General features: G+C 37.4%; 1 protein-coding gene across 3 annotated transcripts in view; it reads right to left on the reverse strand.

The window, feature by feature from the left end:
* Positions 1 to 958: 958 nt before the first annotated feature.
* Positions 959 to 15,141, reverse strand: part of lrrc75a (leucine rich repeat containing 75A) — a 266,990-nt gene continuing 252,807 nt past the window's right edge. For 2 of the 3 annotated variants that reach the window (XM_051930968.1, XM_028806701.2), the window contains one exon: positions 960 to 3,085. In XM_051930968.1, the coding sequence (XP_051786928.1) occupies positions 2,470 to 3,085 (616 nt within the window). In that variant the 3' untranslated portion in view covers positions 960 to 2,469. Of the gene's footprint in view, positions 3,086 to 15,141 lie in introns of all 3 variants that reach the window. The other variant, XM_051930969.1, reaches the window with a different exon arrangement.

The raw sequence follows: 15,141 nt of genomic DNA on the forward strand, positions 1-15,141 counted from the left end.
TATTAGATACCAAGTAATCCTAGTGAAAGCAGATCATAGCAATGTGTCTACAAGAGCATTTTGAAATACAAGTTACAGTATAGCAGATCTTGTTCTTTATGAGCATCTCATTAAGATTTTACAAAATAGTTTGTACTTAATTGAGCATAACTGAATTGTTCAAACACAATCCGTCTTTATGAAAAAGGATAATGCTTTGCTACCATTCTCAAGCAGTATGAAAGTCGCATATTTTTTTAATTGCATACAAAGCATCCAATGTTTATGGTACAGCAAGCTCTAGTGCAGATCTGTGTAAACCTGGGCTTCAGAACGTACACCGACTGCAGATTCCTCATTGTGGTTAGAATTTTAATCAGTAGCAATTAGCTATAACGTGCCTGCAAAACAAACTATTACCTTGATGTTTATTTTTTAATATCTAAAAAAAGTTTTAGTAGTTATCAATCTTAACTTAAGTGTAAAACGGAAACCTTACCTTGATCACAATGTGCCAGCTAGTCACCTTGACAAATACCTAAGTTTGCCCATCTGCATGACAAGCGCAGACACAGACAGAAAGAAGATGGCAACAACACACACAGAGAAACAGTAAACTGACCAACAGACAGAAAGTGGTTTGTATATCAGCTATGGTTGTGCAGTTTATAGGAACATGCAATGGAGAGCTACTTTTGCCACCCTGCTCTCTTTACAATGGACTTCCCATAGTTAACTGCATTTTAAAGAAAAACATAAGATCCAGGCACATTAAGAAGAAAATGACACAAAAAACAGGATTAAAATTCGTACAATTATTAGGATTACAGTCAGGCTTTCCACTATTAATTGTGTTTAGCCATTCTAAAAGAATAATTAAAAATAAAACTAATAGTTCACTGTGTGTAAACATACATACATACACACAAATATATATATATATATATATATATATATATATATATATATATATATATATATATATACATACACACTCTAACAAAGAAAGCATTGATGTTCACAATGTAAATAGTAGAGCACCTTAAGTGCAAATTCAGCTCATACCCTCTCAGTGTTCTGTGAATGCTAAGCTATAGCCATTTACCCATCACAGTATAAGGGTGCAAAATAGTTTGCTTGCTACTAGTACATACTGTAAGTACACATGTGAGTCTATTTATGAACAATGCAAAGACAACTGCTGGGTGATACCATGTTTTGGGCTCTTTGCAAATTGAAATTCATGATGCCAACGGTTGTTATGGGAACACTTTCATTAAGTGGACAGAGGAATTGCCAGAATTGCAGCTCTCAGGAAGGTCCATATTTATTACAGAAAAAAAATGTAATACATATTTAAAGCAATTAGAGATTAAATAAGTACACCTGGTTCTGTACAGCTAAACCTATATTTTAAGGGTTTGGTTGAGGGGGCATAGGTTGGCTATTCTTTTATGAACTGTGATTTTGAACTTTATGTATGTGCTTGTTAGATTGTCTATCATTCAGGTATTTGTTTCAGCAGTGCTACACTGCCACTAATATTGTAGGCATATTTAAATCAAAACACCTCACTAAGGAAATTTGTGTTTTTATTTTTGAAGCACATTAGACAATATCTGGTCAGCCCAATAACTGTTAATTAGTTACTGCAAAATAAATATTAAAAGAATGGAGATATGCACTTTTCTTTTTAATTATAGTCTTTAAATATGCATCATACTTTATATAGGCATGTATTTAATTGAAAAAACCTTTGTTATTAAAAACATTGAAAAAAATCTATACGTCCAAACAACAATAATAAGTACAGGTTGTTGTGATATGTAAATGCATGGCAACTGAATCCTAATTACAGCTGAAAATGCCACATGTAATGTCACCCATTGATTGTAAATTTCTAGCTGTTTACCAAACACTTGTATAATGAAGCATTACACATGCAGTTGCATTACATTAATGGCCTCTTTTTGGGCTAACACTGGACTGAATGGTTATTGTCCACTGCATTAGCAGTCTGCCATCTGTGTTTTTTAAAACACATAGGCTGGATTGCTATGAGAATATTAAGCACAACTGAAGCAACTATGGCTTCACAATATAGAGCGGAAAGCTCTTCATTCATACAGTATACTGGTCAAATACCCTTAATATGCGGCAGTATCAGATAAGGTGCATTTATAGCATTGTAAATAGCAAAACATAATTTGTTAGCCATATGTTGTATAAATGCCTTCCTAAACATAATTTTGTGATATTGGTTTTATTTTTTTTCTTGAATCATCCCTGTTATTTAGCACAGCAGTAATGCTTAAACTAAGGACCAGAGAACTGTATACTGGAAGGACAGAACAACCAGACAAACGTCAAGGAGTGACAAAAAAAATCACTTGTTCAGAGCACTTTCTTTGATTTTCCCACATAAAGTAGTTTTTTAGTAAATGGAAAACCTGGACATCAGGCAACTCCAACAAAGAATGATGGCATCGTTCAGGTCTGGTTGATCATGACAGCATTTAACTGCTCAGGCATCTCTATGTTGATTGGCTTAACTGGATTTGTCTCGACAAGTGTATGGACAGGAAATGAAGAAAATGTGCTCTCCCTTGGGTCATCTTCCTCTGAGACAAGGTCTTCAAGGCTTTCTGAGAGGTTACCATCATGGCTCTCCAGGTCACTCACCTGGCTCTCTCCAAACTCCAAAATGGTTGGAAGGTTACCCTGTTTAGGACACCGCTTCCTTAGACTCACCAGGAAAGGCTGCGGAAGGGAAAAGATGTCCACATTGTTGCCAAGATCAATCCACGTGACACTAGGGAACTTTTCAGGTTCTTTAAGAGTGTCTGTGAGGTCACGCAATATGACCTTGGTAAGTCGATTTCCATTCAGTGAGAGAGTGTTGAGTAACGGAAGAGTGCTGAGAGTTGGAAGGAGCTGCAAGAAAGCATCGTCTGTGAGTTCTGTGAAACATAGCTCCACATTTGTTACCCTCTCAGAATTTTGATTGAGATACAAGATTAGACGGTCCATGTCCTTCACAGTCAGTGGGATGCCCGACAGGTCCACTGTATTATTTGAGGGAGATGAGGAGAAAATGGCCTTCAAGCTAGAGGAAAGAAAAATTGATACAATTAATGAGTGTGAACTATGTAAAAATGAGAATGGTGAATTATTTGTTAATTTGGGTGGATGATTTTATGACAAAGGGGACATACAACATGTAAGGTAAGTTTATCTAACCCCTTCATTTTTGTAAGCCATTTTTGTAAGGGCAGAGATGACACCTGAAAGGGAGAAGGAATGGACAAAACACAGATAATAAAAAAAATACTGTATATATAAAAAAATAATAAAAAGTTTCCATATACCAAGATGGAAAGTTTAATGATTGTCCATTTGTTGGCCCACCCATTTGTCTTCAAAACATAAATACTATTCAAAATACCTGCATCACAACAGCGAACTGACCTAACAGTGTACTTGTATATGTTAACAGCTATCTATAGTTTCTGTTGCTACACAGGCAGAAATGTCCATTCTTTGAACATGCAATACATTGATTTTGCAGTATCATTTTTGTTATTTAATTATTTTCATTGTTTTTGTGTCTGGCTGTAATTAGTAACAATTCAACTGTTATGCAAATTAAAGGTGTGACCAATCTATGAAATTAGTGCTTTGCATTCTTTTTTGATCAGTAGTTTCAACTAGTGGCCCTGTTACTTGACATTATATCCAGAAATTTTTAGTTGCATTTACATAATCTTAGCGAGACAGTCGCAGCTCACTCCCATGGCTGGCAGTTGTGATGCTTGACATCATCAGTAACCAAGTCTGAGCAGTCTGTGAGTTGATCCAACTAAATCAAACAGGTTTGATTTCATCTTCAGTCATAGGGACAGGCTCTCTGAATGTGAGAGCTGAAAACCAATGAGTATTTATCTGGAAGTACAATGTATGCAATGCAGCCAAAAGGAAGCATGTGTTTTGGACCTCGCTAAGAGAAAAGAGGCTCATTTGTCTAATGTATTGTGTTTATACATACCATGACAGAACAGACAAAAGGAAACTAAGTGCCAAGATTGCAGCTGAACTCTGTCAGAAAAATGTGTGAGCTTTGTGATATTTCATATAATATGAAACTGCTGGAAAGCCTTTATGAAATTGTGTAATTTGACATTCCCTGAAATTCCTGGTTATGTAATCTGACATTCAAACTTGCAGTTGTCAAGTTTGACATCCCCTCCAACAAGAAATCAAGTGTGGATGAATGTGGATGAGTGTGGATGGGCCAGTCCATTACAGGGCACAGTCATACACAAACTCACAAAAATTTGCAAAATTTAAAGCAGCCAGTCAACCTAATATCAACATTTTTCATGTAGAAATCAAAGCAACCAGAGTAAACCCATAGAAACAGGGGAAGAATGTACCAACTCCACATATCCACAACCTCTTGGGTCAGCAGTTCTATCCATTGCTCTGCTAAATAAACAGAAAATTCAACAAAGAGGGGAATATCCCTGTTTGTTTTGTATGCCAACTTAATTGCACATCCTTGTACAACCACACCAGTCAGTACAAAGTCACAAGGTGATCAAACCCAAATGTTTGTGGGATATAAAAGTTCCAAAAACACTACTAGAATGTAGAAAGATGTGTAAACTCCAGACAGACAGAGCCAAGGGTGGGTTTAAAACGGTGTTTCTGGACCAGCAGTGTTAATCATTGCCCATTTGGGAAATACTTAAATAAATGACATGTGCTTGTTATTTTATATTATGTTATATTTTATCACTATTACATACACATGTTCTGTAGCTTGTGGATCTAGTTTGAGATACCCAGTCCCCATTAAGTTAGCAGAGGGGTGGATGTGATTGGTTTTTGGGAGCTCAAGTATCCATTTTAATCTCTAAAACATCAGAAAGAAAGGAGGAAAAACTAACAGAATAGGAAATTTGAGAGGAGAGGGGAAGCTTGACCCCAATGCATAGTAAATAGTGGCTAGAAGGATAATCTTTTCAGTGACCCTCTGCAATACTAGTCATAGATATTATTTTCTATTACTGAAAAACAGTCTACCTTTTCCCTTTTGCAAAGTATCATTTTATACGTTCTGTATAAATAGTATTATAGTACATTTCAATGCTTCCACTTGTATCAAAAGAAAGAAATTGGTTTGATGATATAACATTCAGTACTCTAATAAATTACAATGCTGAAAAAATCAAAGCATAAATGAAGAATGATTGTTTCAAGTTTACCATTTTGCACAGAATGAAAGTAGTAAGTAGTATAAGAAAGCTGTCTCTCCAAAGCCTACTCTGTTAGCTACTACATATTAATACAGTAAAATTCCAAAATTCAGGACCACCTAAGAATCTGGACAGTTTGAAAACTCAAACTTTATAGGCTTCGAAAACTCAAAATTTATGGGCTTTATGTGTGATCGTTACAGATGCACAGCAGCAACAAGAGACATCATGGACCACATGGACGTCAAGAAATTACAAACTCGTTAACAAAGTGATATAAAAAAAGTTAAACAACAGAAGTGTCTCCCAGTCAAAACATTGCTCCATCGATAAGCAGTGCTATAGATAGATAGATAGATAGATAGATAGATAGATAGATAGATAGATAGATAGATAGATAGATAGATAGATAGATAGATAGATAGATAGATAGATAGTGTGACAGTTTGAGGCACAGTCGTCCTCTTGAACCCTCAGATCAGACGTCAGACACCAGATAAAAAATCCAATTATTATTTATTTTATAATAATAATGTGCACCAAGCACCCTTCTCTCCACAATACTCATAAACAAATCAATAACCAATACAATAATCAATCCTCCACTCCCAGACGCGTTGCCACCTTTCCTCCCAGCTCAGCTCAGTGTACTGGTTTCCCAGAGTCCTTTATATAGTCCCTGACCTGGAAGTGTTTCTCTCTTCTGTCCATGTGATCATGAACACTTCCGGGTTGGATAAAAAGCTCCTTTCTTCAACCCGGAAGCACGTCGTTTCCTCTTGTCATGTGATCATGACGCACCTCCGGGTTATAGGGCAAGTAAGAGTCCGGCAGCCTCCCCACAGCGACTCCTGGTGGTCCCCATGGTATCCAGCAGGGCTGTGCATATAAACTACATAGTCCATGAGGCCCTGCTGGAATTCGGGGAACGTCCACACTGTTGGGAGAGCTCCACCTAGCAGCCTGGGGGTGAGGGCCGGAATATTTAGCCGGCCACACACCACAATAGATAGATAGATAGATAGATAGATAGATAGATAGATAGATAGATAGATAGATAGATAGATAGATAGATAGATAGATAGATAGATAGATAGATAGATAGATAGATAGATACTTTATTAATCCCAAGGGGAAAATCACAACTCACAGATGTAGTAGAAGCTCTCAGTGTTCCATCCATAAACAATGACACAGATACAACAGAAGTAACAAACTGAACAAATAAATTCCTTCATTTTGATAAATGAATCATTCTGTGTTTATTAATGAATATCCCAACAAAACATGAATGGTCATCTCTTCTTCATTCTTTCTTAAATCTGAATTCTAAAAGTGCTGTCTGAGTATCTAGAAAATCCAGACCAACCAAATCCAGAGCAGTCTGGATTTTCAGACTTTAATGTAGGTGAAAATATTAACTTAATTAGAACAAATAGCCAATCCTAAAAACATGAATCCAGGTTTGTCTGATACTATTTCATTTAATAGTAGTATATTTCATAAGATTGCAAAAGGAGCCATTAATTTCTGTGTCTGTTACTACTGGATCACAAAATTCAGCCCCTTGAACATATCACCTGAATAAATTTAAAATATAAATTAACATAAAGTGAAATACCTTACCAAATACTGTACAGGACTAGATGTTTGTCTTTTACTACCATTATATACTTACTCGCGATGTATCGGAGTACAGAGCTAGAAGGACATGGACTGTCAAGGGGCAAATGAGCAGAGGACTCTGTACGAAAAATTTGGGAACAAACTGAGCCAACCTGTTTAATGCAAAAATCTACAAAATATGAATTAAATAAGTGCTTGGGGGCACAACAAAAGAAAACAGGAGTAATAATTGCCTGGGTAGTCTATTCCCTCAGACAAAGTAGCTCTGTTGAGCGTGTAACTGTTTCGGATATCCATTATGTCAATGTCTTATGCAGAAGATCTGCTGCTCAAACTGATGCCGTTCCTTCCAGGGACGTCCGAATTTATAGGGTTTGACTAGAAGTGGAATGGTTTCATGGAGCATTGTTAGTGAGGCTCAATTGCCTTCTCCAGCCATTTTCTTGGTACAGCAGAGGGAAAAAGAGATGACATAGTTAGTGACAGCGCCCTACCTCATCTTGGGGTGGTATTGCAAGCATGAGTAGAATCCAACAGGCAATCCTCAGACGTCCATGCGCGAAGGGAACTAAATGTTTCACACAAAACTAACACACTTGTGCCTATAATTATGAGGTATATTTGCAATCCATGATTAGGATTTTCAGAATGTGGTTTCTTCCCATAGGGAAAAAAAAGGAAAAAGCAGTTAACATGTCCTTTACAAGAAGAAAGGATGTGTTATTTGATCCCTACAAATAGCATCTTCCCTAAGGAAAGTTTTTTAGTTTGCTTCCTATTTTTCCTGTACGTAATAACCATTACTTCAGCCAAGTAGAGTTAAGTGCTCCCCCCACCACACATTGTTTGTAGATCATCAGTAAAATCCCTGAGAGTTGTATGTTTTTGATTATCCTTGCCTTAGGGCTGGAGTTGCTCACTCTGTAAATCTACCAGGGTGACTCATTTAGAACACACTGTGCCAGCACTGAATAGCTATCATTCTTAATGATCTGTTGTTCACTCTCTCATTTTCATTCTCTCTTTTATTTCTCCATCTTCTCTTTCTGCAGGGAAAAGCTGAAAAGCAGCTAACTTTTTAATAGACAGATGACAGGCACCAAAACTAATTGGTGGCTGCACTGTCAGCAGACCTGCTGTATTTGAAAAACATTGTGTAGAGTGTCAACTTGGCCATAGACTTACTGTTAAAAATAGTCTCTGGACAGACATGGATTTAAAAATGGGTGCTGCCAACAACAACAGAAGGTTCAGAAGAACTAGACTTGTGTATATCAACTTCTTTTTCTTGAACAGTAAAGGACAAATAGAAACTCATGAGCTTTGGACTAATGATAAGTGCTGCTTGATATTTATCATTTTATAGCATTTTGCATGGCAAAGCAGAAGGCTTTAAAAAAACTTTACTTAAATTTTAATTATTAAATAATAATGAAATCAAGACATAATTTAAAACTAATTATCAATTAATCACATTTTATATAGTACACTTTATAGCAGTCATCAAGAGACGTTTCAGACCAAATAACAAAATCAAAGCATTACATAAATAATTTTAAAGGAGACACATAACTGTTGACTTAGATCTATTAGTAGAAGAGTGATTTAAAAGTGCAAGTGGCTTGAAATTAAAAATAACTTTTTCAAAGAAGTCATTCATGTCAGTGAAATTTGAAAATGCAATAAAAAGAGGGTTTTATGCTTCAAGGAAACTGCTGATTCATTTTTCATGAGCTGATTTACAAGAATATCCAGCAATCCAAATTTGCTAATTCTGTTTAATCCAGTTCAGATTTTTCCAACCCACTGCCATAATAAAGGTGTCTCTAATATGACTGTTTATTACAGACAACCAGTCACTTATTTCACACAGATCAAATTAAGGCAGAACTCCAAAATATGAATGCATTTTTCTTCTTTCACATAATCAAGCACAATTAAAACAATTATAAATCCCTGTAATGATTATCACCTGGCGATTGACTCATATATAAACACTTGATAAAACTCGAGCAATTAAATCTTGTTTGCTCAATATGTTGTCTTTTCAAAAGTGGTTAAAGTTAGGGCTGGGCTAGAGTAAATGGATACATACATGTATGGTTTTTCTTTTGTAGTTGCATTTCACTATGAAGCTGAATTGAAAACATTTTATTGACAATGACTATTTCTTTCTGTAATATGATGGCGCAGAGACATGATAGGCACCTTTACAAGGAGACACTTGACAGCTTGTTGAAAAGGAAATGGATTAAGTACAGATACTGTAGACAGAGACTTTAATTGAATTGCTTAGGCAGTTACTGCAGTACAGCAAGGTAAGTAATGAAGAAATTAATATTGGAAATTCAGCAAGTCATAACATTCCATGAGAGTCTGATGATAATGGTTTAAATCTGCAGTATCAGACAGTGACCATATTCTGTTGTAATGCCAATCTTTTAAACACGTATGGTCAGAATTAAGTTATTGTCAAAGACACATCAAGAGACTTAAAAAAGCACATACTAACTTCAGCATGTCTATTTTTACTCGTATATCAAATACAACAGCATAAGCATAAATACATAAATAATAAGATTTTTGGATCTGAAAATTATGTTTTAATTGTTTATCCACTTTAATTATGGCCATATAATGTAATATAAACTTCTACTAAAAATCCTGAAGACAGGAAGTCCACTTAAAATAAAAATAAAAAAAATTAAAAAAATTATCCTGTAAAAATTACTGAAACTGTCAATCAACCTATTATGCGTTGTGGTAATGTGGATTGCAAAGTTATCGTAAAATGTATTGTATGATATTACAAGAACAACAAAATGCTATACCTTTCTTGTACCATTACAAAACTCAATCACAATCATGCACGTCCTAGTCTGCAGACATGGATGTCATTTTCCTTAAAGCATCTAGGACACCTCAGTTTCACTGTGTGTAAAGCAGATGCCAAAAAGGGTTTTCTTGTAAATGTATGAGTCCAGCTGACAACGTTCTTTTTTTTCTTCCATGCTTACTTCCTGATCTTTGTTGTGTTTTTCCCTACGCTGTCACCTCCTTATACCGGAATCTGTTAAAATTGCAATAGTTTATACTAATCAATATGTTGACTCTGTCACTAAAGTAGTTAATTGATAAATAGTAACTATTTTTTTCTAATTTAAATGTAAGGTATTTGTATGTCAGTGTTGCCTTTGGGTGATTTAAGGTTAGCTTAAATTGACAAGGAGGTGGATTACAGTATAATGTAGCCAACAGTGTAGGAAAAAAAGTGAGCACTACCTCATTTTTCTAGGCTTTCAGTGGCACACAAGACCACTTCTACTAAAAGAATAGACTTAACAGAGATGCACAAATTTACCTGTGCCACTTCCATCTGCAATGCAGAAGGATGCCAATTTGAGAGTCTTATCTCTACTGCAGCTCTCCTGTTAACCAACATTTGGTCATCTTACTTTCTACATTTCTTATACATAAGCAATTATCATATTTCTATAATCTTTGCATTCCAACAAGTGTGCTTCAGTTACCTTGGTGTAAGTCTAACTATGAGCCCCCATCTACATAGCAAGGTATGGAAAATAAAGTGAGAACCTTATCGAAATGTCTCATTAATTTCTGGCATTGACAAAAACAAAGACAAAAGTTAACTTCAATTAATTCAATCCTTCCCCGTAAGAGCTACTTTTCTATGTAAAGCATGTCCTCAACAGAATATATTACAGGTGTGGCCCTTTGTGTGATCTAGTACACAGCAGCTGGGAATTTTACACCTCCAGTTTTGTGGTTCCTTCAACTCAGCCACAAGGGATGCATAAACCAGTGTGTTTAGAGAAGTATAGAGAAGGCCAGAAGGAGTTGCATTGTGTCTTTTGTTTTTTTGTTTTTTTTTTAAAGAAACAAACTTTATTTGTAAATAGCATAATAAAGCATAAAGAATAAAGCAGAGGATGTCTGGGGAAGAAGAGAGACAAGGCAAAAAGACCGCAGGGGAATAAAATTGATGAGCCGCAGCATGAAGTTATGGGAAAGAGTAGTGCCGTGCTTGCTCTGAGGGTGTTTATGAAGAAGTATAGAGAAGGCCAGAAGGAGTTGCATTGCATCTTTGTGAACCCGGAGAAAGCATATGACAGGGTGCTTCGAGAGAAGCTGTGGTATTGTTTAAGAAAGTTGGGAGTGGCAGAGAAATACGTAAGAGTTGTACAGGATATGTATGAGGGAAGTGTGACAGTGGTGAGGTCTGCAGTAGGAGTGACGGATGCTTTCAAGATGGAGGTTGGATTACATCAGGGATTGGCTCTGAGCCCTTTCTTATTTGCAATGATGATGGACAGGTTGACAAACAAGAATAGACAGGAGTCGTCATGAACTATGATGTTTGCCGATGACATTGTGATCTGTAACGAGAGTAGGGAGCAGGTTGAGGAGACCCTGGAGAGGTGGAGATATACTCTGGAGAGTAGAGGAATGAAGGTTAGTAGGAACAAGACAGAATACATGTGTGTAAATGAGAGGGAGGTCAGTGGAAAGGTGAGGACGCAAGGAGTAGAGTTGGCGAAGGTGGATGAGTTTAAATACTTGGGATCAACAGTATAGAATAATGGGGATTGTGGAAGAGAGGTGAAAAAGAGTATAGGCAGGGGGGAATGGGTGGAGAAGAGTGTCAAGAGTAATTTGTGACAGATGGGTTTCAGCAAGAGTGAAAGGGAAGGTCTATAGGACGGTATTAAGACCAGCTATGTTATATGGGTTGGAGACAGTGGCACTGACCAGAAAGCGGGAGACAGAGCTGGAGGTAGCAGAGTTAAAGACGCTAAGATTTGCACTGGGTGTGACAAGGATGGACAGGATTAGAAAGGAGTACATTAGAGGGTCAGAAGAAGTTGGACGGTTGGGAAACAAAGTCAGAGAGGCGAGATTGCGTTGGTTTGATCATGTGCAGAGGAGAGATGCTGAGTATATTGGGAGAAGGATTTTAAGGATAGAGCTGCCAGGAAAAAGGAAAAGATGAAGGCCTAAGAGGAGGTTTATGGATGTGGTGAGAGAGGACATGCAGGTGGTGGGTGTAACAGAGCAAGATGCAGAGGACAGAAAAATATGGAAAAAAATGATCTGCTGTAGCAACCCCTAATGGGAGCAGCTGAAAGAAGAAGTAGTTTTGTGGTTCCTTCAAAGATGGTCATGATGTAGTTAAGCATCCATAAACCCAAACTGTAGATTCTTGATATGATAGCCTTACTATGGAATGCAAATGTTAGATTTTTTCACACGCATAACTGGGAATACTAGTCAAGAAGTTCCACATTTTAGTTATTTGTTTCTTGAAAGACAGTCACAGAACCCAAAAATTACCCTGGTATATTAAGGCAAAAGTTATGCCAAGTCTTGTGTTATTATTAGTATTATCAATGGTTTCTACTTGCTACTCTGCCATGATTTCAATCATAGCCAAATTTGTTTCTGATGATGGAATCATGAACACTGGCAGAAGAGGCCAAGGCCACTAGATCCCTAAATATTGTTGGGAGATTTTCAAGAAGGCTATCTATTAGGGATGCACCGATACCGAAACGGGTATCTGGTATCGGCCTTGATACCACATTTTCTAAAGTACTCGTACTCGTTAAAAGTCCCCCGATACCGGGGACCGATACCACGGTCTGAGAAATGTCTGTTTGAGGGGTTAATCACAGGCGCCGAGTGGCCCCGCCCCCCAGGCCCAGGCTGCAGCTCAGAGCGGGGAGAAGGCGTGGCGAGACATGTCAGCCGTGTGGAACTATTTCAAAGTGAATGAAGACGACAAAACAAAGGCGGACTGCAAATTGTGCTCAGCGAAATTGTCCAGAGGAGGCTCAAAAGGTAGCGCATTTAACACAAGTAATTTAATCAAGCACCTAAAATCCCAACACGACAACGAGTACAAAGAGTTTTACCCACGCTTCTAAACCAACACAACCCACGCTGCAGCAAACTCTTGCAAGACGAGAGAAAAATGTCCAGAGACAATCCACGTGCTGTGAAAATAACACAGGCAATTATCCAGTACATTGCATTGAGTGGACCAGCCACTCTCGGAGGTAGAAAATGTGGGATTCCTGCGTCTCCTCCATGTTCTGGAGCCCAGATATGATGTCCCAAGCCGCCGCTACATGACTGACACGGAGCTGCCATAAACTACACGACTCCGTGAAAAAACATATCCACAGCCTACTGCAAGCCTCCTCTGCGTTTAGTTTCACCACGGATATTAGGACAAGCAGTGTTAGCCCCCATGTCGCTAATTAGCCTAACCTCCCAGTGGATAGACGAGAGTTTCACGCCGCAACGAGCCATATTACATGCGAAACAATTCCGCGGCTCGCACACCAGCCAGGCTATAGCGCATGTGTTTGAGGACCATGTTGTCCAAAGCGGCAGAGTTTACAACAAACTGAAAAAAATACTTGAGTTGCACTGTCACTGTTTAAATTTTTTTTTATAATTATTTATTCTGTAATATGTTGCATACAACATGCTTTTCATTTTAAATAATGTTCTTAATTCCCAAACTAGTCCCCTTGTTTTTTTTGTTAAATTATATGACTAAAGCTGTTACCTGTAAATTTAAATCATGTTTTTATTAAGTACTCGGTATCGGCGAGTACTGAAATGCAAGTACTCGTACTCGTTTTCCAAAAAAGTGGTATCCGGTGCATTCCTACGTTCTAAACCCTAGCGATTTGGGCAATAAAGCTCTGACTGTGGCTTGATGAAGTCTCAAAGACTTATAAATGGCTTTGTAATCCTTCTTTGAGAAGCAATTTAAAGCTTTATTTTGTTCTTATAGATATTATTAGAAACTGACTTTGTTGGTATTCTGCAGTGATCCACACAATATAAGTTTAAAATGGCACTGGTTTATGTAATGCTGAGATTACCATGGTAGGGCACTTCATTTATTATAAAAAAAGCTGAAGATCTGTCTGCTCATTATGTTATTTATGCACTTGGAAATTTATAAAGGCCAACCAAGCCTTTCAAGTACATCCATTAGGTTCAGAGAAAATGTCTGTTGATCCAGAATTGAAAAATAAAAACAAACAAGGGACCATGCATATGATTTCAAGTGAGATCTGGCATTACTTCTATGTCCACACTTTTGAACAGCTATTAGTAAAAACTGAGCAGTACTTGAAAAATGAGCTCTAAACTATTGCCATTGTTAAAATGCTTTTGGCAACTTAGTTTTCAGCCAGTGAGGGAGACAGCTAAGCATTATTATTGTTTTAAATCATTGCCCTACCTTGCAGAGACAGAACATGAGCACAGAAGAAAAATCATGCCGTTTGACTCCAGGTTGTCAGAAAAACCCTGCATTGACATGTTTAAACATAACTACTTTGTCAGTATTATCAAAATGTAATGCTGCCTCAGCTGTGCCAATGGTGCAAACCTTTGAATAAATGAGTAAAAGATATATCCTCCCTTGGTATGGACTCACTGGAAACTGCAATGTCAAAGCTTAAGAACATTTTTTATGTGACCAATTCTCAAATATATGGACTTACACAAATATAGAAAGCCTAACAGGAGGTCTTCCAGTTGACCCAGTTCAGTTCAGTGACTACTTGTTGTAAATGACTATGGAACTCATTGAGGTTAATTTTCTCTAATGCTGCTGTTAAAGGAAGCTATTTTTTCCTTTTCTGAATTACAAACTGGCCACATCTAAATTGCTATGTTAACAAGAATATATATCAATTTTAATTATTTAATTTAATTAGGCGGGGCAGTGTAGTGTAGTGGTTAAGGCGTTGGACTTCAAAATTTGAGGTTTTGGGTTCAAATCCTGCTACTGACACTGTGTGACCATGAGCAAGTCACTTGACCAGCCTGTGCTCTAACTAGGAAAACAAACAAAACAAAAAAATATAACCAATTATATCATACATTTTGTAAGATGGCCTGGATAAAGGCACCTGCCAAATAAGTAAATGTAAATTATTGAGACTGATTACTGTTTGTTATCTTTGCTCTGTGTTTAATTTATGAAAGGTGTTTTAAGATTGTGGTCATTTACTGTTACCTTATTGTCCTTGTAAGTGTAAGTATTCTAACCTGTACTGAAGAAAAGCAGGCTTCTTTTATTTGAGCACCTCGGAGTATGACCCGTTTAGCGACACCCATGGGACCCAACAGGGCTGAGTAACAGAACTCCATCTCCCATGAAGCCTTGTGGGCATCCAAGCAGCTGCAACAACACAGGGGGGCCTGCCATCTAGTGATCTTGGGGAGTGTA

This window comes from Erpetoichthys calabaricus, chromosome 8 (assembly GCF_900747795.2).
Source record: "Erpetoichthys calabaricus chromosome 8, fErpCal1.3, whole genome shotgun sequence".
NCBI classification, from domain to species: Eukaryota; Metazoa; Chordata; class Cladistia; order Polypteriformes; family Polypteridae; genus Erpetoichthys; species Erpetoichthys calabaricus.